General features: G+C 39.7%; 1 protein-coding gene across 3 annotated transcripts in view; it reads right to left on the bottom strand.

The window, feature by feature from the left end:
* Positions 1–23,144, bottom strand: part of MCF2L2 (MCF.2 cell line derived transforming sequence-like 2) — a 293,647-nt gene that overhangs the window by 72,107 nt on the left and 198,396 nt on the right. For all 3 annotated transcript variants that reach the window (XR_009262037.1, XM_058730623.1, XM_058730622.1), the window contains 3 exons: positions 12,261–12,327; positions 4,580–4,695; positions 3,347–3,416 (listed from right to left, as the gene is read on the bottom strand). Coding sequence is in view for 2 of the 3 variants with exons in the window: in XM_058730623.1 (XP_058586606.1) it covers positions 3,347–3,416; positions 4,580–4,695; positions 12,261–12,327 (253 nt within the window). In the remaining variant the exon portion in view is untranslated. The remainder of the gene's footprint in view (positions 1–3,346; positions 3,417–4,579; positions 4,696–12,260; positions 12,328–23,144) is intronic.

Genomic DNA, 23,144 nt, shown 5'->3' on the forward strand with positions numbered 1-23,144 from the left:
CACGGCTTCCAGAGCAGAGCAACCTACACATGGGGAACATTCGTGCCATACCAAAAGCCAGGCTTATAAAATACTACAAAGTGATAAAGGCATCTCACCCACATTGGGTCCGTCAGAGCACAAAACACTGGCCTTTAGCACCTAAAACAATTCAAGGTTTCACTGCTTTCAACACTAACCACAAAAGGATTATTTTAAAAAAATTTTTTAAGGTTTATTTATTTTTGAGAGAGAGAGAGAGAGAGAGAGAGAGAGAGAGAATGAGCAGAGGAGGGGCAGAAAGAGAGGGAGACACAGAATCCAAAGTAGGCTCCAGGCTCTGAGCTGTCAGCACAGAGTCCAATGATGGGCTCGAACCCACAGACTGCGAGATCATGATCTGAGCCAAAGTTGGAGGCTTAACTGACTGAGCCACCCAGGTGCCCCAACTACTAGAGGATTCTTAAAAGCTGGAGGAGATTTTGGAGGTCCAGCCCCCCACTCAGTAAAACAACCTCCACAGTCAGCCACCTTTCCCCAAACTTTCCCAGTAACAGAGGCAAATGGTTCTCCTGATGGATGCTGAGCAGAAACCTGTGTTCCTATGTCTGTGTACTATGTCTGCACTTTGAGCAATGCAGAACATTATAAGCCTTCAAACACCAAAACACAACTGTTGACCTAAATTTGCTCTTCAATCCAAAATTCCTTAAAGAAAGGATATACATTAACCAGCAGCATAAGAAAGTGCCTGATTACCCTCACCCTCTTATAGAATAAATCAGGAGGCTAAAAAAAATTGCTACCAAAAATTCATATTCACACATGATTGTTTATGCATTAGGACAGAGCCTCTGGTGGTGGAGTGTCCAGATTAAGTTCTTGGCTTTGTCACTTACAAACCAAATGGCCCAAGTTCAGTGACTTAACCTTCCTATACTTCAGTTTTCTCATGTATTAAATGGGTTTATGACAATAGTCAATTATGATTGCTGTGAGATTAAATGAGATGATGTATTAAAACTTCTCAGCAAATGCCCAATATAACATACAGAATACCCAATAAATGGTAGCTATTGACAAAGCACTTTGTACTTTGTAGAACCCTTCTGCATACACTATTGTATTAGATCTCCACAACAACTTTACATATTGGTATGATTAAGCTTATTGTATGGAGAAGGAAAGTGAGACTCCAAGGGTTGAAGTGATTTAATGTGAGGTCATGCAGATAGCAAGTGGCTCAACTTAGACAAGTTACATTCTTGACTCCCACCTCAGTGCTCTTTCAGCCATGTCTGAAAGCATGCTCTTTTGTGCCATGTCAGATCTCAGAGCAAATGGAACTCAAAGTAAACTACTGACAAATGGTATTCTACATAGAGCTTGGCCTCTGGGGCAGGATCTTCCTGGATTCTGCAAGCTATAGAGTCTGATTAAAACACTTGGACAGAGCAATATTTCAAAACTCATCTCCACAGAATTCTGCAAATGCTACTAAGAAAAGGTCAACTGTTGTGGTACATAATGGTTGAGGGGCCCATCTTATTAGCTAACAAATACATAGCAGTAGCCAATTCCCTCAAGGAGCCTCAAAGAATAGGTGGTCATGGTTTTTAATTACTCCATTTGTCCCAGACTAATAACTTTGTGCTTGGGAAGAATTTATTACCTATATTCTGTCTCCAACATCATAAATCATTAGGATTATATGCAGCATTTAAATGCAGGTCTGGATGGAATAATTTCTGAGGTTTCTCCCAAAATGGAGGACTATAGAAAGCTTTGCAAAACTTTAGGTGAGGAATTCTTTTAGGAAAAGATGTTTTGTCAGCAATTCCCTGACTATTTCATTATACTTGGACAGTTTTTAAAATAATATCCACTTTCTCCCCACAGGGTTCTGGCCTTTTCTCATCCAACAATTTAAACAAGTCTTTGCAATAATGACATAAGCAATTATAAAATATTTCTAAACTATGAAACTAGATTTCACATTGGTGGTTTGATGAATACAAAATTGCAAAACAGTATAAAACACTAATAATGCTATAAAAGTAACTCAAAAAGGAAATTAATCAGATTGAATACAAAATCATTTTTAGTGTATCTTGAATTCTGGCACTTGATGAAAAGCCTATGATGAGGCTGTGGTGGAAAGCTGATACCGGGCCAAGAAAGGTCCTTCTAAGCCATTAGGAATGCTGAAGGTTGAAGGCTCTGCCTCTCCATTATGTCAAAGGCCTTGAAACCTGGGGATTTTTATTTTCTTGCTGTCAGTTTATCACAAGTACTGCTCTTAGACTTATCAGCCATAATTTGGATTGTTTAAAAATTTTTAAGCTGTTTGAGCTGTTGTGTCAGGCTCACAAAAAGAAAAGGAAGGAAGGGAATGAAAAGAAGGGCTGGTTGAGAGAGAGAGAAGAAATGGGAGACTTTGAGAGTTCAGGGCGTGAGGATCATCTGCATAGTCCTCCCAAGGGAAGAAAGTACTTGGTGGGGACTGGTACTGGGCAATACATTTCTCTGTGACAGCTTACAGAGTACCACTGGACCAAACAGCCTATTCACTGCCCAAAGGAAGGGTGCAGAGAGGGCAAAAGGGAAGAGGTGTGGCAGCAGGGAAGGGGAAATAATCAGAAGTATGGTGTTGTAGGACAGGAAATCATAATCTGGGTGCTAAGTATATCCTCTATGTTGTATAAATAAATAAACAAATAAATAAATAAAATGGAAGAAAATACATTTTTTGAGACTTTTAGTTTAGCATCAGTACTTCTCTTGAGAGTGTTAATACAACTTTAGTGAGGAATTTAAACCTGCTGTGTGATTCTTGTTTGAAAACAGCTCAGTCATTCAGAGCAGGATCATCTGCTTTGCAGGGGGTGGGGTGGGGGGCAGTCTTCCGTGTCACCAGGCTTTACAGGAGGCCAAGCTTGTAAGTTGCTCCCACCTGTCATATGAGCTTAGTCAAACTGGACTCATCCGACTCCTGCTTTGCACTCAAAAGGCATGTGTAACTCTTTAGACCATTGATATTTCCATTTGCCCTTGCCTCATACACAGAAAATTAAGGGTTAACTTTATTTTTTTAAAATTTTTTTTTTCAACGTTTTTTATTTATTTTTGGGACAGAGAGAGACAAAGCATGAACGGGGGAGGGGCAGAGAGAGAGGGAGACACAGAATCGGAAACAGGCTCCAGGCTCCGAGCCATCAGCCCAGAGCCCGACGCGGGGCTCGAACTCACGGACCGTGAGATCATGACCTGGCTGAAGCCGGACGCTTAACCGACTGTGCCACCCAGGCGCCCCAAGGGTTAACTTTAATCACATGGTTGTTTCAACTTACTGGGAGCACAGACTTACTCTCTTGAGAAAGCAACGTGCCAGAAGTGCAGGGTTTTCGGTGCACTTTTCCAATTCTTTTAGAAAAGTCCTAGGGAAAGAAAAGTATAATAATGTTTTAATTTTTTTACATGTATAAGGTTAAAACTTTTTAAAAGTAAAATCATATAAGGTTTTAAGAGGTCTTTAGAAAAATGCTGTTTTCCAGGCTTTGTTGCTCTTGACTCATTTTCAACACACCGATTTGGGAGAAAAAACATTCTGTGACATTACTAGGATTCCTTGAAACTACCCACAGCTGTCCTGATCATTCTAAGCACTAGCTATAGATAGACAAGATGCAATGATGCTCCCTGCTACATGATAATAACATTAATAAGAACTTCTGCTGTTGCCGCTGCTACTGTTAATATCACTGAGAGCTTCAAGTAAGTCAGGCATAAGGTAAGTACTTCATAAACAATATCTCATTTAATCATCCACCAAATCTTGCAAAGTAGGGTTTCATAAATATGAAACCTGAGTTACATAGAGGTTGAATAACTTTTCCAGAGAAGGTAGCAGAAACGGGATTTCCATTTCACTTTTGTGTCTGACCAATGGACAGGAGACGTGTTTGAGAAGCAACTGTGGTTCACTTCACCAAGCAGTCTTTTCCTTTTCCATCAATTACATGTGTGATTTTGGGTTACTATATTGAGTAAAGAGAGGAAACGAGCTGCAGTATCATCTGTGAAATGAAAGGCTGGGAAGATGATTTCTAAAGTCCCTTCCTCCTCTAATTCTCTAAAACTCAACACCCAACCAGCCCTGGGCTACAAGGACAACTTGTTTAACCAGTTAGCATTTTCCAACACCCTAGCTCCCAGCACTACCCTATGACAGTAAGTATGTGGATGTGTGTCCTGCTCATCTTTGTATTCCCAATGCTGAACACAGTGCCTGACATAGTACAGGTCCACAATAAAATGCTGATGCATGAATAGATAAATAAGCAAAGGAACATACAAAAAATATTACCTTAATGCCTGACACCTGTACATGCTCCATTGGTGCCTTTCCCCTTCTCCCTCAGAGATCTGTGGCACTTCTTCCCTCCCTCTCATCCCATCCCACCCCAACCAAATCCACGGACTCTGAACTACTTGCTTAAGCCTAACAATGTCTAAGCATGTTCATCTCCAAATTCCATCAGTCTGATTTCCATTGTTCTTCTACTTTCCATTTTTCCTGATAATATAAATTATTATATACCTGTTGTGAAATTCATAAAGTTCTCTAATATTCCCAAAGAGAAGCTCCTTGTTATTCTGAAGAACATCTGGAATCAGATGCTTCAGCCAAATAAAATCCATTGGAGTGATATATCCCTGCAAAGGTGGAAACAAGGTAGGTTTTACAGGTAGGAACATATGAGAGATGATCTGAATTAGCTACTCCAGGGACCAAAACCCTAATAATTAGGAAATATGGTGTTTAGAAAAATGCTGTTTTCCAGGCTTTGTTGCTCTTGACTCATCTTGATTGACAGTTATCTCCTGAAACCCATTCCATCAAATGCTTTCTTTTGATATTATGTCCTTCGTGCGTCCATCTTCAGAAGATGGTTAAATGGCAATGATAATAAAACGGCAATTTATAGAAAGAAAAAAAATGTATTTTTAAAATGTTTATGTTATACAAGTCAAGTGTGAAAGCCAAAGACTTACCCATCATTTTACAACCAAACACAATTACTATTGTTTTATTATATTTCCTTCATAACTTTTTAAAAGCTTATTTTATATGGCTGTAATCACAGTAATCACATGTAATTCATATTCTGTTTTTCCACATGCATTTTGGGCTAAGCTTGTAAAATTCTACATATATTGTTTTTACTTTTATAAGCATTTTTCAATGTTGCTATATTTATTCAAAATAATTATTTTTTAAATATAATTTATTGCCAAATCAGTTTCCATACAACACCCAGTGCTCATCCCAACAAGTGCCCTCTTCAATGCCCATCGCCCACTTTCCCCTTTCCCCCACCCCCATCAACCCTCAGTTTATTCTCTGTACTCAAGAGTCTCTAATGGTTCGCCTCCCTCTATCTCTGTGAGTTTTTCCTCCCTTCTGCTCCCCAAGGTCTTCTGTTAAGCTTCTCAAGATCCACATGAGTGAAAACATATGGTATCTGTCTTTCTCTGGCTGACTTATTTCACTTAGCATAATACCCTCCAGTTCCATCTACGTTGCTGCAAATGGCCAGATTTCATTCTTTCTCATTGTCAAGTAGTATTCCATTGTATATATAAATCACATCTTCTTTATCCATTCATCAGTTAATGGACATTTAGGCTCTTTCCATAATTTGGCTATTGTTGAAAGTGCTGCTATAAACATTGGGGTACAAGTGCCCCTATGCATCAGCACTCCTATATCCCTTGGGTAAATTCCTACCAGTGCTATTGCTGGGTCATAGGGTAGTTCTATTTTTAATTTTTTGAGGAACCTCCACACTGTTTTCCAGAGTGACTGCACTAGTTTGCATTCCCAACAACAGTGCAAGAGGGTTGCCATTTCTCCACATCCTCGCCAGCATCTATAGTCTTGTGATTTGTTAATTTTAGCCACTCTGACTGGTGTGAGATGGTATCTCAGTGTGGTTTTGATTTGTATTTCCCTGATGATGAGTGTCATTGAGCATCTTTTCATGTGTCTGTTGGCCATCTGGATGTCTTCTTTGGAAAACTGTCGCTCCATGTCTTCTGCCCATTTCTTCACTGTATTATTTGTTTTTCTGGGTGTTTTGGTAAGTTCTTTATAGATTTTGGATACTAACCCTTTATCTGATATGTCATTTACAAATATCTTTTCCCATTCCACCAGTTGCCTTTTAGTTTTGTTGTTTTCAGTGCAGAAGCTTTTTATCTTGATGAGATCCCAATAGTTCATTTTTGCTTTTAATTACATTGCCTTTGGAGACGTGTTGAGCAAGAAATTGCTGTGGTGTAGGTCAAACAGGAACTTTTTCTTGTTTTCTCCTCTAGAGCTTTGATGGTTTCCTGTCTCACATTCAGGTCTTTCATCCATTTTGGGTTTATTTTTGTGTATGGTGTAGCAAAGGGATCTAGTTTCATTCTTCTGCACGTTGCTGTCCCGTTCTCCCAGCACCATTTGCTAAAGAGACTGTCTTTTTTCCATTGGATACTATTTCTAGCTTTGTCAAAGATTAGTTGGCCATATATTTGTGAGTCCAATTCTGGGTCGTCTATTCTATTTCATTGGTCTATGTGTCTGTTTTGGGGCCAATACCATACTGTCTTGATGATTACAGCTTTGTAGTAGAGGCTAAAGTGTGGGATTGTGGTGCCTCCCACTTTGGTTTTCTTTTTCAACATTACTTTGGTTATTCTGGGTCTTTTGTGGTTCCTTACAAATTTTAGGATTATTTGTTCTAGCTTTGAGACGAATGCTAGTGCAATTTTAATTGGGATTGCATTGAATGTGTAGATTGTTTTGGGTAGTATTGACATTTTAACAATATTTATTCCTCCAATCCATGCACATGGAATGTTTTTCCATTTCTTTGTATCTTCTTCAATTTCTTTCATAAGTGTTCTATAGTTTTCAGCATACAGATCTTTTACATCTCTGGTTAGGTTTATTCCTAGGTATTTTATGATTCTTGGTGCAATTGTGAATGGGATCAGTTTCTTTATTTGTCTTTCTGTTGCTTCATTATTAGTGTATAAGAATGCAACTGATTTCTGTACATTAAATTTGTATCCTGTGACTTTGCTGAATTCATGTATCAGTTCTAGCAGACTTTTGGTGGAGTCTATCAGATTTTCCATATAATATCATGTCATCTTCAAAAAGTGAAAGCTTGACTTCATCTTTGCCAATTTTGATGCTTTCAATTTCCTTTTGTTGTTTGATTGCTGATGCTAGAACTTCCAACACTATGTTAAACAACAGCAGTGAGAGTGGACATCCCTGTCGTGTTCCTGATCTCAGGGGGAAAGCTCTCAGTTTTTCCCCATTGAGGATGATATTATCTGTGGGCTTTTCATAAATGGCTTTTATGATGTTTAAGTATGTTCCTTCTATCCCGACTTTCTTAAGGGTTTTTATTAAGAAAGGATGCTGTATTTTGTCAAATGCTTTTTCTGCATCTATTGACAAGATCATTTGGTTCTTAGCCTTCCTTTTATTAATGTGATGTATCACATTGATTGATTTGTGAATATTGAACAAATCCTGCAGCCCAGGAATGAATCCCACTTGATCGTGGTGAATAATTCTTTTTATGCTGTTGAATTCAATTTGCTAGTATCTTGTTGAGAATTTTTGCATTCATAGTCATCAGGCCTGTAGTTCTCTTTTTTGCCTGGGTGTCTGTCTGGTTTGGGAATCAAAGTAATGCTGGCTTCATAGAATGAGTCTGGAAGTTTTCCTTCCATTTCTATTTTTTGGAACAGCTTGAGAAGGATCGGTATTAACTCTGCTTTAAATGTCTGGTAGAATTCCCCAGGGAAGCCATCTGGTCCAGGACTCTCATTTTTGAGATTTTTGATAACTGATTCAATTTCTACACTAGTTATGGGTCTGTTCAAATTTCCTATCTCTTCCCATTTGAGTTTTGGTAGTGTGTGGATGTCTAGGAATTTGTCCATTTCTTCCAGGTTGTCCAATTTGCTGGCATATAATTTTTCATAGTATTCCCTGCTAATTGCTTGTATTTCTGAGTGATTGGTTGTGATAAATCCATTTTCATTCGTGATTGTATCTATTTGAGTCCTCTTTTCTTTTTGAGAAGCCTGGCTAGAAGTTTATCAATTTTGTTTATTTTTTCAAAAAAACAACTCTTAGTTTCATTGATCTGTTCTACTTTTTTTTTTTTTTTTTGGATTCTATATTGTTTATTTCTGCTCTGATCTTTATTATTTCTCTTCTTCTGCTGGGCTTGGGGTGTCTTTGCTGTTCTGCTTCTAGTTCCTTTATGTGTGCTGTTAGATTTCATATTTGGGATTTTTCTTGTTTCTTGAGATAGGCCTGGATTGCAATGAATTTTACTCTTAGGACTGACTTTGCTGCATTCCAACGGGTTTGGATTGTGGTGTTTTCATTTTCGTTTGTTTCCATATATTTTTTAATATCTTCTCTAATTGTCTGGTTGACCCATTTGTTCTTAGGAGGCTTTTCTTTAACCTCCATGCTTCTGGAGGTTTTCCAGACTTTTTCCTGTGGTTGATTTCAAGTTTCATAGCAGTGTGATCTGAAAGTGTGTATGGTATGGCCTCAATTCTTTTATATTTATTGAGGGCTGTTTTGTGACTCAGTATGTGATCTATCTTGGAGAACGTTCCATGTGCACTCAAGAAGAAAGTAAATTCTGCTGTTTCAGGATGTATAGTTCTAAATGTATCTGTCAAGTCCATCTGGTCCAGTGTATCATTCAGGGCCATAGTTTCTTTAATGACTTTCTGTCTAGATGATCTGTCCATTGTTGTAAGTGGAGTATTAAAGTCCCCTGTAATTACCACATTCTTACCAATAAGACTGCTTATGTTTGAGATTAATTGTTTTATATATTTCAGTGCTTCTGAATTCGGTGCATAAACATTCATAATTGTTAGCTCTTCCTGATGGATAGACTCTGTAATTATTATATAATGCCCTTCTTCATCTCTTGTTACAACCTTTAATTTAAAGTCTAGTTTGTCTGAAATAAGTATGGCTACTCCAGCTTTCTTTTGACTTCCAGTAGCATGATAGATAGCTCTCCATCCCCTCACTTTCAATCTGAAGGTGTTCTCAGGTCTAAAATGGGTTTCTTTTAGACAGAAAATAGATGGATCTTGTCTTTTTATCCATTCTGTTACCCTATGTCTTTTGATTAGAACGTTTAGTCCATTTACATTCAGTGTTATTATTGAAAGATATGGGTTTGGAGTCATTGTGATGTCTGTAGGTTTCATGCTTGTAGTGATGTCTCTGGTACTTTGTGGTCCTTGCAACATTTCACTCACAGAATCTCCCTTAGGATCTCTTGTAGGACTGGTTTAGTGGTGATGAATTCCTTTAGTTTTTGTTTGTTTGGGAAGACCTTTATCTCTCCTTCTATTCTGAATGACAGACTTGCTGGATAAAGGATTCTCGGCTGCATATTTTTTCTGTTCATCACATTGAAGATTTCCTGCCATTCCTTTCTGGACTGCCAAGTTTCAGTAGATAGGTCTGCTACTACCCTTATGTGTCTACCTTTGTATGTTAAGTCCTGTTTATCTCTAGCTGCTTTCAGAATTCTCTCCTTATTCTTGTATTTTGCCAGTTTCACTATGATATGTCATGCAGAAGATTGATTCAAGTTATGTCTGAAGGGAGTTCTCTGTGCCTCTTGCATTTCAATGTCTGTTTCCTTCCCCAGATTGGGGAAGTTGTCAGCTATGATTTGTTCAAGTACACCTTCAGCCCCTTCCTCTCTCTCTTCTTCTTCTTCTGGAATTCCTATGATACAGATATTGTTCCATTTGATTGCATCACTTAGTTCCCTAATTCTCCCCTCATGATCCTGGATTTTTAATCTCTCTTTTTCTCAGTTTCCTCTTTTTCCATAATTTTATCTTCTAATTCACCTATTCTCCCCTTTGCCTCTTCAATCTATGCTGTGGCCACCTCCATTTTATCTTGCATCTCACTTATAGCATTTTTAAATTCATCATGACTATTTTTTAGTTCCTTGATCTCTGCAGCAATAGATTCTCTGCTGTCTTCTATGCCTTTTTGAATCCCAGCAATTAATTTTATGACTATTATCCTAAATTCTTGTTCAGTTATATTGCTTATATCTGATTTGATCAATTCTTTAGCTGTCACTTCTTCCTGGAATTTCTCTTAAGGAGAATTCTTCCATGTCATCAGTTTGGCTAATTTTCTGTCCCTTATGAGTTTTAAAAGCTTGTTACGTGCTCTGCACCTGTGAGCACTGCTATATTAAAGGGGGGCCATACACCATACAGGGTCTGGCCCTTCAGGAGGTGTTTTTTGGAGGGTGTTACTTGCTCTCCATTATTGTGACTTTGGTTATTTTATTTCCCTACTTGTAGTGATGTTTTGGACCCTCCCAGGTGTGCTTTGATTTGTTCCTCGAAGTAGCCCTGGAAAGGAAAACAAACAAACAAACAAACAGCAAACAAAAACACACAAACAGACAAATAAAACAAACAAACAATCCAAAAGCAAAAAACCAAAAACACCAACTATAAGTAAAGAATAGGGTGGAGGCGGTGCTGATGGAAGAGCACATACAAAGAGAGAAATGATAGGGGTGGGGAAAAAGAAAAAATAAACATTGAGCAGGCAGAGAGACTAAATGGCTTAATCCAGAGAGAGAGAAAGGAAAATAAAGAGGGGGGGGGGGGAAGAAACGATGATAAAGTTAATCCAGGTAATGTAGAAGCACTGGTCTGGAAGAGTGTTCCGTCTGGATCCTCAGTGTCTATGCTGCTCCAGTAGACACACACTTACCCCGCACGGAGGGGCGTGGTTTGGTATAGGCAGGTCCCGCCTTCACGGGGAGCCCCATGGACCCATCTCTGAGGCCTCGCCTTGGTGGTGGGGAGAAAAATGGCGACGCCCCCCCCCCCCCCCCCCCAGTCTCCTCTCCTCTGACCCGGTGGACTCCGTTGGAGTCATCCTCACTGTGCCATGGGCACAGACAGGGCAGTCTTTCTCGCTCCACCAATTCCCGTGCCCCAGTGATTGGCTGGGATTTAAACTCCCACTCCATGCGCCCTGGCACTGGGGAAGCACCTCTCTATGCCATCCAATATGTGGTCCTGGCTGTTTTTGTTCCATGTTGCAGCACTCCAGGGAAGGGGTCACTTTCTCCTACTGTGGACTGCGCCCCTGACCTAGCCACTGAGCATGGGGGTGGTAGACGTAGGCAGGCTTTGTCTTGTGCTGCAGCACTTCGAGGAGGTGACCGCTTTCTCCTACTGTGACTTTGCCCCTGACCTACCACTGAACCCCGGGGGTAGCTCCGCTCCTCCCCAGGTGCACGAACAGGGCAGCCAGCCCCAGTCTGAAGAAAGCCCCGCAGTTAGAGATGGGATCCCTCTCCGTCTGGGTCTGAGGTTTTTCTCTTGTCCAGATGCAGTCCTACACTTCCCCAGCCACTCTTTCGCTTCCCTTTGGCTCTTCGCAGAAGGCCCCACGCGGCCCCATTTTATCTCCTCCAGTTCGCAATCACCCACCTATAGCCTGTGGGGTTGTTCCGGTGTCTCCCTGTTAGACTCAGTCTCTTTTCCTCCCCGACTCTCAGGGTTCAAAGTCCTTTGGCTTCAGCCCTTCTTTGTTTGAGAGATGCGGGAAGTAGGATCCCCCTACTTCTCCGCCATATTGGCCTGATCCTCCAAAATAATTATTTTGTAACTGCTGAATAATATTTCATTTAGCATAAATATCAGAATTTATTAACCACCCCCTATTTTATTGGCGATTTTTTCTTCTGATATTTTATTATTAAAAAATTCTATTATAACTTTGTACCCATAATCTTTTTCTCAAAATTATTTCCTTAGGAAAACAGGAAAATTCTAATTTTCACTCTCAAGCAAAAAATGCTACTTGAAACAATTCCCCTTTATTAAATTATCAAAAACATTCAAATTATCATGCTCATTGTTGACAACCATAGGGTGAACCTATTGGGCACTGCTAGAATCACATGAATTGTCACAGTCCCTTGTAAGTTATTTGGCTAAATGGATCAATAGTCAAACGAATGTTCTTATCTCTATTGGAAAGATACTTGTGATAGTGTAAGACCTGTCCCCTCAGTGGGGATTCTAGAGACATGTGGCAACTACCTTAAGTCTCTTTGTGCAACAGAACTTCTCTAGTTTGAATACATGCTTAATGTCTACTACCCCAATCTACTTACATCAATTATGCTCTTAATTTCTTTTATATAAATCTCTTCGGTCTCAAGCAAGTCACGTATAATGCGTCTGGATTACAGCAGCAGGTGGGAATATGAAAGAGAAAGAGAGGGAGGGGAGAGAGGTTTTTTTAGAATTCTTAATATTCTCAACAATACAGTTCCCTTTAGTGACTTACCTATTCAGATTGCGGTACTTCATTCTATTCTGTTGGACACCCAAGGACACCCAAGGACAGCATCTCACAAAACCACATTCTAATCACACTGGCATAAGAAGAAAAAGGAAGGCTAGAGGACTGTAAACCCACTTGTATAGCCAATGAATGACCTGTCTTCTGGTGAGCCATCATGTGGGGGTCAAGAAGGCAGAGATTGTGGAGTCAGAAATGCCAGGTTTGGATCCTTGGTCAGGAAAACCTACCTGACCTCTACACTGTATGTGTGATTTCCAAGATTTTCTCTGTAGCTTTCTGCTGTTTCATTGCTCAGATCAAGGTCTTTGACCCACATGAGTGGACTTTGTTGTGCATGGGGTTAGATGGATTCCAGTTATGTTCTCTTTCTCTGGCATCTAATGTGTCAGTAGCATTGGTTTTCTCAGCCAACAGACATGACCTCTGTCTGCTTCTCTTGAGGAAAGCAGGTGGGGGTTGTGGTGGGCAGAATGCTCATCCCAGTTTCCTGACTCTGTGTGTACACACACCTCCTCCCAGTTAATTAACTGAACACTAATTTAGGTGCTGCTGTCAAGGGACTTTGCCATTCTGTTTTGTTCCAAACCAGTTAACCTTGAGATAGGTAGATTACCTGGCTGGGCTTTTCTACTCTCATGAACTCATCAGATCTGGGTCTGGAAGTCGGAAAGACTAGAAGAATGAGAAAGATATAACACAAGGGAGGCTGTCCTTGGCTGGCTTTGGAGATGGAAGAGGCCATGTGGTAAGGAACATAGGCTGCCTCTAGGAGCTAAGAGTGGCCCCTAGTTAATAACCAGTGAGGAAACTGGGACTTGGGTCCCTCAGTTACAAGAAACTGAATTCTGCCACAACCACATCAACTTAGAAGAGGAAACTGTGCACAGCTGACTAACTGTTTTAGCTCTGTGGGACCTGAGCAAAAAGCCAGTCATGCTGTGCCCCGGAAACTGTGAGCTGCTAAGTTTGTGGTCATTTTTTATGCAGCAATGGAAAACTAATAGAAAGACTGAGGCCAGTCCCCACATCTATCTCCAGAGAGACTGTTCTCTTTCTCTTCTCAGACACTTTCTTTTTTTGGCTTTCTTTCAGGCCTCCAAGTGAGTTAGTGTTTGTACAGGTGATCATGTGTACCATATATACATTTGATCATGTGATCATGTGTACAATATATACATTTATGGTTTCCTGTGAACTGTTGGTAGGTTAATCTATTAAAAGGTAGCCTATCCCAGTAATATCTCTGACATCAGCCATAGCAACATTTTTCTAAATGTGTCTCCTGAGGCAAGGAAAATAAAAGCAAAAATAAACCACTGGGACTATATCAAAATAAGAACCTTCTGCATAGCAAAGAAAACAATCAACAGAACTAAAATGCAACCTACTGAATGGGAGAAGATGTTTGCAAATGACATATCCTACAAAGGGTTAGTATCTAAAATACATAAAGAACTTACACAACTCAACACCAAAAAACACAAATAATCCAATTAAAAATGGGCAGAAGACATGAACAAACATTCCTCCAAAGAAGGCATACAGATGGAAAACAGACACATGGAAAGATGCTCAACATCACTCATTGATAATCAGGGAAATACAAATCAAAAGTACAATAAGGTATCACCTCACACCTGCCAGAATGGCTAAAATAAAAAAGACAAGAAACAAGTGTTGGTGAAGATGTGAAGAAAAAGGAGCCCTTGTGCACTGTTGATAGAAATGCAAACTGGTGCAGCCACTGTGAAAACCAGTGTGGAGTTTCCTCAAAAAATTAAAAATAGAACTACCATATGATCCAGTAATCCCACTACTGGGTATTTACCTAAAGAATATGAAAACACTAATTCAAAAATATATGCACCCCTATGTTATAGCAGCATTATTTACAATAGCCAAATTATGGAAGCAGCCCAAGCGTCCATTGATAGATGGATATATACACAATGGAATATTACTCAGCCATAACAAAGAATGAAATCTTGCCATTTGCAACAACGTGGATGGATCTAGAGTTATAATGCTAAGTGAAACAAGTCAGTCAGAGAAAGACAAATACCATATGATCTCACTCATATGTGGAATTTAAGAAACAAAACAAATGAACAAAGAGAAAAAAAAGACAAACCAAAAAACAGACTCTTAACTATAGAGAATAAACTGATGCTTACCAGAGGGGAGGTCTTGGGGGAAATAGGTGGACTAGATGAAGAGTACACTTATCATGATGAGCACTGAGTAATGTATAGAATTGTCAAATCACTGTATTATACATATGAAACTATTATAACACTGTATGTCAACTACTCTGGAATTAAAATATAAATAAATAAATAAATAAACAAACAAATAAAGCTGAACCCAAAAAACCCACAATAAATTAGAAAAATAAATAAATAAATGGTAGTCTATCCTAGTAAGGGGCTTCTTTTTCTCTCATAGAATGGATGTGGTGAGGGACAAATAATCAAAGGACACACAATTTACACAAATATAAAAATGACTATTAGTCTTATAAAAAACTGTTCAATGCACACTAATCCAACAAAGGCATAGTAGAAAGAAATAACAATTATCAACTACTAGAACAGTAGAAATTTCAAATCTCAAAGGGAGACTGATAGATAAGAATGTGGAAACACTCTCAGAGAATATTGACAGAAGTGCAACTGTGTGCAAGACGACCTGGAAATATCTCATCAAAATTTAAAACACGTGCTCCTTGATTCAGTAATTTCATTCCTACTAATGTCCATTATTTGTAATTATTTGCACTTCCACAACAACCAGATATAAATTGGAAATTATTTATATGTTCGTCAGTAAATTATGGTACAGATATATAATGAAATGGCATGCAGTTTTAAAAAAAGAATGAGGCTGACTGAGTCATGCTGGTATGACACAGTCCTGGTATATTAAGTGAACTTAAAAAAACATAAGATGAAGAACAATATACATGGTATTACTATGTAAAAGTGAGTACGTATACATACATATATATGTATATATAATTGTACATGCTTAGGAAATTCATGCAAAGAGGGGCGCCTGGGTAGCTCAGTCAGTTAAGCATCTGAGTCTTGGTTTTGGCTCAGGTGATGATCTTAAGCTGAAAGCACGGAGCCTGCCTGGGATTCTCTCTCTCCCTCTCTCTCTCTGCCTCTTCTCCACTCTCTCTGTCTCTCAAAATAAATAAACTTTAAAAAAGAAGAAAATTCATGCAAAGAATCTTAAGACATTGTTAATAGTGATTGCTTTTGGAGAGTTGTACTGAAGGCTAGAAAACAGGGAAGGAAATTTTTTTACCTTTTACTCTACACCCCCCTACAAACTTTAATTAAAAATTTTTTTTTACCAGTTTTATAATTAAAAAATAGTTTACATGACATTTTAAAATGAATGTTACTGGAGGTTATGACATATAAACTCCAGTAGAGAGATATAAATAAAACCTATAATTTACATGTTTTATAGCTCAACAATGATCTCTTCTTAAAATGACAATTTTTGTATCTATTTATAAATGCTTATTATAAGACAAGACTGAAAAAGGATAGTCACTGACAGAGGACACAATTTCAAGAAGTATACAGACTTTAAGATCACACTTAGGTAACAAAGTCACTAAGAGGTTCTTTTGCTTTTTACAGTCATCCTAAAATGACAGCAGTCGCTATGTCAGAAGGAAATACAGGTCTCAATACCAATCTATTCTATGAGCCATGGCATTAAGTAGGACCACAGCAACCGTCCACAGAAACCAGAGTACAGCCAGTCTCTTAAGCCCTTATGAAGCACCGTGCTTAAACAACTTGGCAGGTCTGTTTAAGGACGTATTGACAATTAAATGAAGTCAGAAGGCAGATAACACTAGGTGGAGGGCAGAAATCAATTTTAATCACCCAACAGTTCCATAAGAACTCAGAGACTCTTAGGAGTTTTGGGGAACCTGACACAAGAAAATATTCACAACTCAGAAGAAAAAAAATCGCTTATCAGGTCATGTCCCAGTTTATAGTTTGGAAACAGTCTAGAGATCTCATCCAGTAGCTTCATTTTACTTGTTGGAGCGCAATGGATAAAACTAGAGTGATAGGGAGTCCCCTGAACCCATAAGCCCAGACTTCAGTTCAGATCTTGTTTTAAATAGCCTTCAACACCACTGTTAAGTCATTCTTTTTTTCTCTCCTTTGTTTTTTTTTAATAACTTTCTAAAATGGGAGAAAATTTATGATTCTTGTTGATGATTGCCTGCTTCGTTATTCCAAAGCACATAACTTTGTAGAAAAGACTCTCAAGGATTTAACATCTCAAGTCATCAAGTATATATAATGTAGATGAAGAACAAAACATTAAAGGTACTCAAGTAATAAAAAACCTTTGAACACCTAGAGCAATTTATGTCCTGATGGATATCTATCCAGAGATGGAGCACTGTAATTAGGGCACCAAATGGAGTTAACCATGCCAGATCAGCTTGCAGTAATGTAATCTATACTAGTGTATATTCTGGCACTTTGTTTCACATTTAAAAGTGGATCTCCCTCCATCCCTGACCCCTATGTCATTAAGGAAGAAAAGGAGGGATAATGTGTTTTAAGGGACTGTTTCCCCTCTGAAGCCATATTTCAAGCTAGCATAAAAACAGAGCTTTGGATATCTGTTTCCATTCTGTATGACACCTCATGTTTTTTTCAGATGACACTATAACCAAGGGGCAAGAATGGAACCTTTTTAAAAAACTGAATGCAGGGGCATATGGGTGGCTCAGCTGGTTAAGCATCCGACTTTGGCTCAGGTCATGATCTCATGCTTCGTGGGTTCGAGCCCCACATCAGGCTCTGTGCTGAACAGCTCAGAGCCTGGAGCCTTCTTTGGATTCTGTGTCTCCCTCTCTCTCTGCCCCTCCCCGACTCACTCTCTCTCTCTTCTCTCTCTCTCTCTCAAAAATAAATAAACACTAAAAATTTTTTTAAAAGCTCAATGCAACCCTATTTTGTAAGCTAGATCATTAAAGTACATAAATGTTATTAGGATTTCCTGATAAGTTTCTTCTTTGTCCATGCATCCTAATCTTGTTTCCCCCCCCTTTTTAAACTATTTTTTAAGTTTTATTTTTATTTATTTTGAGATAGAGAACACATGCAAGGGAGGGGCAGAGAGAGAGAGGGAGAGAGAGAATCCCAAGCAGGCTCTGCACTGATAGCACAGAGCCTGACACAGGACTCAAACTCACAAACAATGAGATCATGACCTGAGCCAAACTCAGGTGCTTAACCGACTGAGCCACCCAGGTGCCTCTGTTTCCCTTTTTTAACCATTGCCTTTCATTTCCCACCTCCCCACTTCCCATATCTCCAATAGAATAGCATCCTTTTGGAAACCAACCTGTCAGAAATATATTTTTGCTCATTAACTGTCAACACAATTTGCCATCAAGAGTTTTTATTTACTCCTGGTATGATAGCTAACAATGCACATGTCAGAAAGAGCTATAGATTTTCACATTTTAAAAGTTAGTTTTCATTTAAAACCCTTTTTGCCAAGTTGAAAGGACTGTTCTTTTTTTTTCTTCATTTTTTTAATTTGAGAGAGAGAGAGCATGAGAGCTGGGGAGGAGGAACAGAGGAAGAGAAGGAGAGAGAGAGAGAGAGAGAGAGAGAGAGAGTGAGAATGCCAAGCAGCTCTATGCTCAGTGTGGAGCCTGATTCAGGGCTCGATCTCATGACCTTGGGATCACAACCTGAGCTGAAATCAAGAGTCAGACACTCAACCGACTGAGCCACCTGGGCAACTCCGAAAGGACTGTTCCTATCTTTTTCAAACTCTACAGCATCTGACATAATGGATACTCACCTTCTTAAACCTTTTTCTTCCTTTGGTTTCTCTTTCTTATTTACTCTTCATTCACTACCTACCTCTCTGTTTCTTCTCTATTCCCTGCTTGTTTCATCTTCCTCCTCCTGTCTAATGTTGCTGCTCCCAAAGGTCTAAACTCAGGTTCCTAGGGCTTCCTTCCTCTTCTCTCATGCTACTGACCCCATGTCATTATCTTCCTCCCAGACCTGTGGTTATGCTCAAGCCCATGTTGCCAATAGTTTACACGCTTCTCCCCTGGATGTCTCCCAGACACCTCAATCACCTCAAGCTGAAACAGAACTCATTAGACAGAAGCAGCATGTATATCAGTGGAACTGACATTTCGTAGGGTCCCTGAAACACAGTTGTCATTTCAAACTGCTCCCTACCATTATTGCTTATATACTCAATCTGTTGCCAAGCCTCATCATTTCATCTTTCAATATGTTTCTTGGAGTCACTGCTTATTCTCCATTTCTGGTGTGGCCAGTAGAAAGCAAGCTCTCCCTTCCTCTCACTTCGAATACTTTGGTGCACTTCTGGAAGTTCCCCTTGCCTCTGAGGTCTCCCCCTCTTCAGTCTATTTTGCAGACCACTAGTCTGTGCTTTTCATAAAGCTCCATTTTCTTCATGCCACCATTCCCGCTCTTCAAAAACTTAAAATCCCTTCCAATCGCCCACAATTGCCAGTGTTCCTTCCAGGATTTCAAGACTCCATTCATGTGATAAGAATCTACTTAGGGAGCTTGTTCTAAAGGTAAATCCAGACCTACAAATCCAGAATGGGGAGTAATGGGTGGGAGCTATAGGGGGAATCTGTAATTTGCACAAACGTCCCAGACAATCTAATGCAAGTGTTTTGCTATTCAAATAAGTAACACTGATCTGACCCACTCCTTTTAGCCACCTCCTCCCCCCACCATTAGTTAGGCCAGTGTTATTACTTTACATTCCCTTTCAAATTCCAGTCATTCTTTTTTTAAAGTCTTTTATTTATTTTTTTTATTTTAGAAACAGCGTACACATGCAAAGTGGGTGGGAGAGGGAGAGGGAGGGAAAGAGAGAGAGAGAGAGAGAGAGAGAGAGAGAGAGAGAGAGAGAGAGGGAATCTTAAGCAGGCTCCATGCTCAGCAGACAGCCCAACACAGGGCTTGATCCCACATCCCTGGGATCATGACCCGAGCTGAAATCAAGAGTCAGACACTCAACTGCCTGAGCCACCCTGAGGCGCCATGTCAAATTCTAATGATTCTTGAAAACTCAGTTCCAATCCTCCCTTTTCCTTGAAAATGCTTTCTAACAGCTTCATATAAAATTGGTGCCACAGTCTTGTCCTCACTTCCCAAGCAAAAACTGTTAGATCCATTTACCAATCCTTTATTACGTTCCCTACTATCATTAGCCAGGCACCATTATAGGCACTTGGGCTCAAGAAATGTACCATGGTCCCAGGCCTTAGTTCATAGTGTAGAGGCAGAGACAAGAAAGTCAATGACTCCAGTACAGTGTGGTAAGGTATTGGATAGTCAGAGGAGTTAAGTGCAGAGGAGAGGACAAAATTAAGCCAAGGGTAGCAGGAGACACTACTACCAATTTTGAGTTGAGTGATGTTTAAGCTGAGTTTAAAAAAGAAAGCACGCAAAAACTAAAAAAGAAAAAAGAAAAAAGAAAGCAAGCAAGGGAAAACGTTTGGAAGAAGTGTGTCCCAGGCTGAGGGGAACAGCATAGAGGAGAAAGCAGAGGTGAGAGATGTATGCTCAGTCAGTACTTGTAAATTCTCTGGTGGGGCTGGTCAACAGTCTAGTAGGTTCACAAAATGCTAGAAACAAATATAAGCTTAAAGACCATCGAATTCATCCTTATTTTGTAGATGAAAAAACAAGAGGCCCAGAGCCACAAAGTGACTTGCTGAAGACCCACCACTTTGGCGAAGCCAATGTTCTTCGCAAGATGTTACGCTACCTCTCTTCACCTGTTTGGGGGTATATCCAAAGTCCTGTTTGATTACTAAATACTAAATAAAACACAAGTTTAAAATGAAACTAGCATACTGTTGTAAAAATACTGGGTTTCAGGATGTTAAATTTTTAAGTCTATTTCTATCTCAAATATAGATGGTGACCTTGAGCAAGTCACTTTCTTTCCCAGGGTATCGCCCATTTCTTTATGTGTCAAAAGGCCAAATTAGATAATCTTGAGAATCCCTGCTAGCTCTCAAAGATCATTTTCTAAGTATATTATCATTTCTAATAAAATGTATGATGTGGTCTTTGGCCTAATCACACCTCACTTTTCATTGCTGCAAGAAATGAAACAAAACTTGTAAAACTTTCCATTCACTCACATCCTCAAGGGGCTAAATAGCTAGTGTGTAAATGGAAAGTGCACCAGGACAGCACGAGGAAGGCAAATCAACATGGGCTGGAGACGTCCTGGAGACGGTGAAATCTGAACTGTCCTCTGTAAGAGGTGAGGGCTTGGCCAGGAAGACAGAGGGCTGTTCCAGGAAGAAGGAAACATGAGCAGAGTCTAGGAGTTCTGGCCACATGGGGGCCTTGCGTAAACCACGCTGCTGGGGCAGGGGCTGGATGGGGAGCAAGGGAGGTGGTTGGGGGGGGGGGGGGCGGGGCTGGATGGAGGAGATGGTTGTCCTGATGGGCTACAGTGTAGACTTGATGCAGGAGCCCAGGGGAAGGTGCAGGAGATTCATTTGGCCTGCAGGGCAGACAACTCTCCGGGAACCCTTTTCATTAGCACAGAATGGGCCCTGAGGGCTCTGACTTAGGAGAAGATGTTCTTAGTTCGACATCTTTCTTCTGTTTCGATTAGGTGGTCCGTATTATACAATACATTCTCAGAACTGTAAATGGTAGTAACATGGACGCTATAGACCCATATAATGACCATGTTGAAACCAATGATTTTTAAGCATTAAAAAAAAGGTCTGATGAATGCAAACACTTCCCTGGCTTCTGGAAGGCTAAAAGTTGAGAGACTCTTGCTCTGCTGCTGAGTGCCATTTGTTCTCTCTTCTTTGTATCTGTTTGTATATTTTTTCTTATGTCCATTGGATTTGGCCTCATTACTCTGATGCATTTAGAGTATACTACCTCAAATTCTTTTTGGAAGAGGATGGGGCATAAATAAATTATTATTAAAGTTCATCTGGGTGGATGCTTGTTCTTCGATATCACATAATAAATAATGACAAAGGAATTTCACACATACTGCACTTCTTAAAAGAGAGACTGATTATAAACACAACCTCATTAATGCTAATTCAAGATAACAATCCTGCATTTGTATAGAATTTTAGGGATTATAATTTTTCTAATTGTGTTTAAAATTTACCATTTAAACACGTTTTAAGTGTACAATTCAGTAGTATTAAGTACATTCAAAATGTATATCACATTCACAGCCATCACTAGAACAGTTTCAATCATCCCAAACTGAAACTGTGTATCTTTTTTTTTTTTTAATGTTTATTTATTTTTGAGAGAGACAGAGACAGAGACAGAGCACAAGCAGGGGAGGGGCAGAGAGAGAGAGGGAGACACAGAATCCCAAGCAGGCTCCAGGCTCTGAGCTATCAGCACAGAGGCTGACGTGGGGCCTGAACTCATGAACCATGAGATCATGACCTGAGCTGAAGTCAGACGCTCCACAGACTGAGCCACACAGGCACCCCAAAATTCCCGTATCTATTAAACACTAACTCTCCATTTCTCCCTCCCTTCCCCAGTCCACAGTAACCTCTATTCCATTTTCTGTCTCCAAGGGTTTTCTTATCCTGGGTACCTTGTTTAAAAATGGAATCATACAACATACAACGTTTGTCCTTCTGTGCCTGGCTTATTTCACTTAGCATAGTGTTTTAAAGTTCATCCATGTTGTAGCATTTGTCAGAATTTCATTCCTGTTTATGGCTGAATATCTTTCATTGTTTGTATATACTACATTTTGTTTATCCTTCCATCTGTTGATGGATACTTTGGTGTTTTTCACCTTTGGCTCTTGTGAATAATGCTGCTATGAACATTGGTGGGCAACTTTCTGTTTGAGTCTCTGCTTTCAGTTCTTTTAGGTACACACCCACAAGTGAAAATGCCGGGCCATATGACAATTCTATTTTTAACTTTTTGAAGAAACATCACACTGTTTCCCATAGCAACTATACCATTTGACATTCCCACCAGCAATGCACCAGAGCTCCAATTTCTCCATATCCTTGTCAACACTTGTTATTTTCTATTTTTTAAGTGGCCTAATGGGTGTGAAGTAGACTTGTTTTCCTTAATGTGTGCCTTACCTTCCTTGATCCATTCAACACCTGACAAAGAGCTCCTCCAGGGTATTTGTCCTGTATTATTTATCTTTGTCCCCTTGCCTTATAAGTAGGTAAGTTCTCAATAAATGTTTATTGAATGGATGAATGGTAGATTTGAGGAACAGACACCAATTCTGTGAGCAAGAGTAGGTATTAATTGTTATTCTCATTTCACAGAAGAGGAAATTGAGACTCAGAGCATTAAGTGACTTGATTGAGGTCAAATTGCCGGCTAGGTGCTGCCACTGAGGTCAAGTTCAGGCCCTCTAGCTCTAAAACCAGTAACGGGGAACTGATATGCCAAGGGTGAATGTCAGTCCACTAAAATAGTACCCAATATTCTGACTCTGCAGCATAGCTCCATAAATGACAGGGCCCATGCAGTGAGGACACAGGTAAGCAGGTTAGAGAAAAAGGGTTGGCTCAGACCATCATCTGTTAATGTGTGAGATTCAAGAAATCTCAGAGCCATGGTGCATAGGCACACCTGCTATC

Source organism: Neofelis nebulosa, chromosome 5 (assembly GCF_028018385.1).
Source record: "Neofelis nebulosa isolate mNeoNeb1 chromosome 5, mNeoNeb1.pri, whole genome shotgun sequence".
Taxonomy (NCBI): domain Eukaryota; kingdom Metazoa; phylum Chordata; class Mammalia; order Carnivora; family Felidae; genus Neofelis; species Neofelis nebulosa.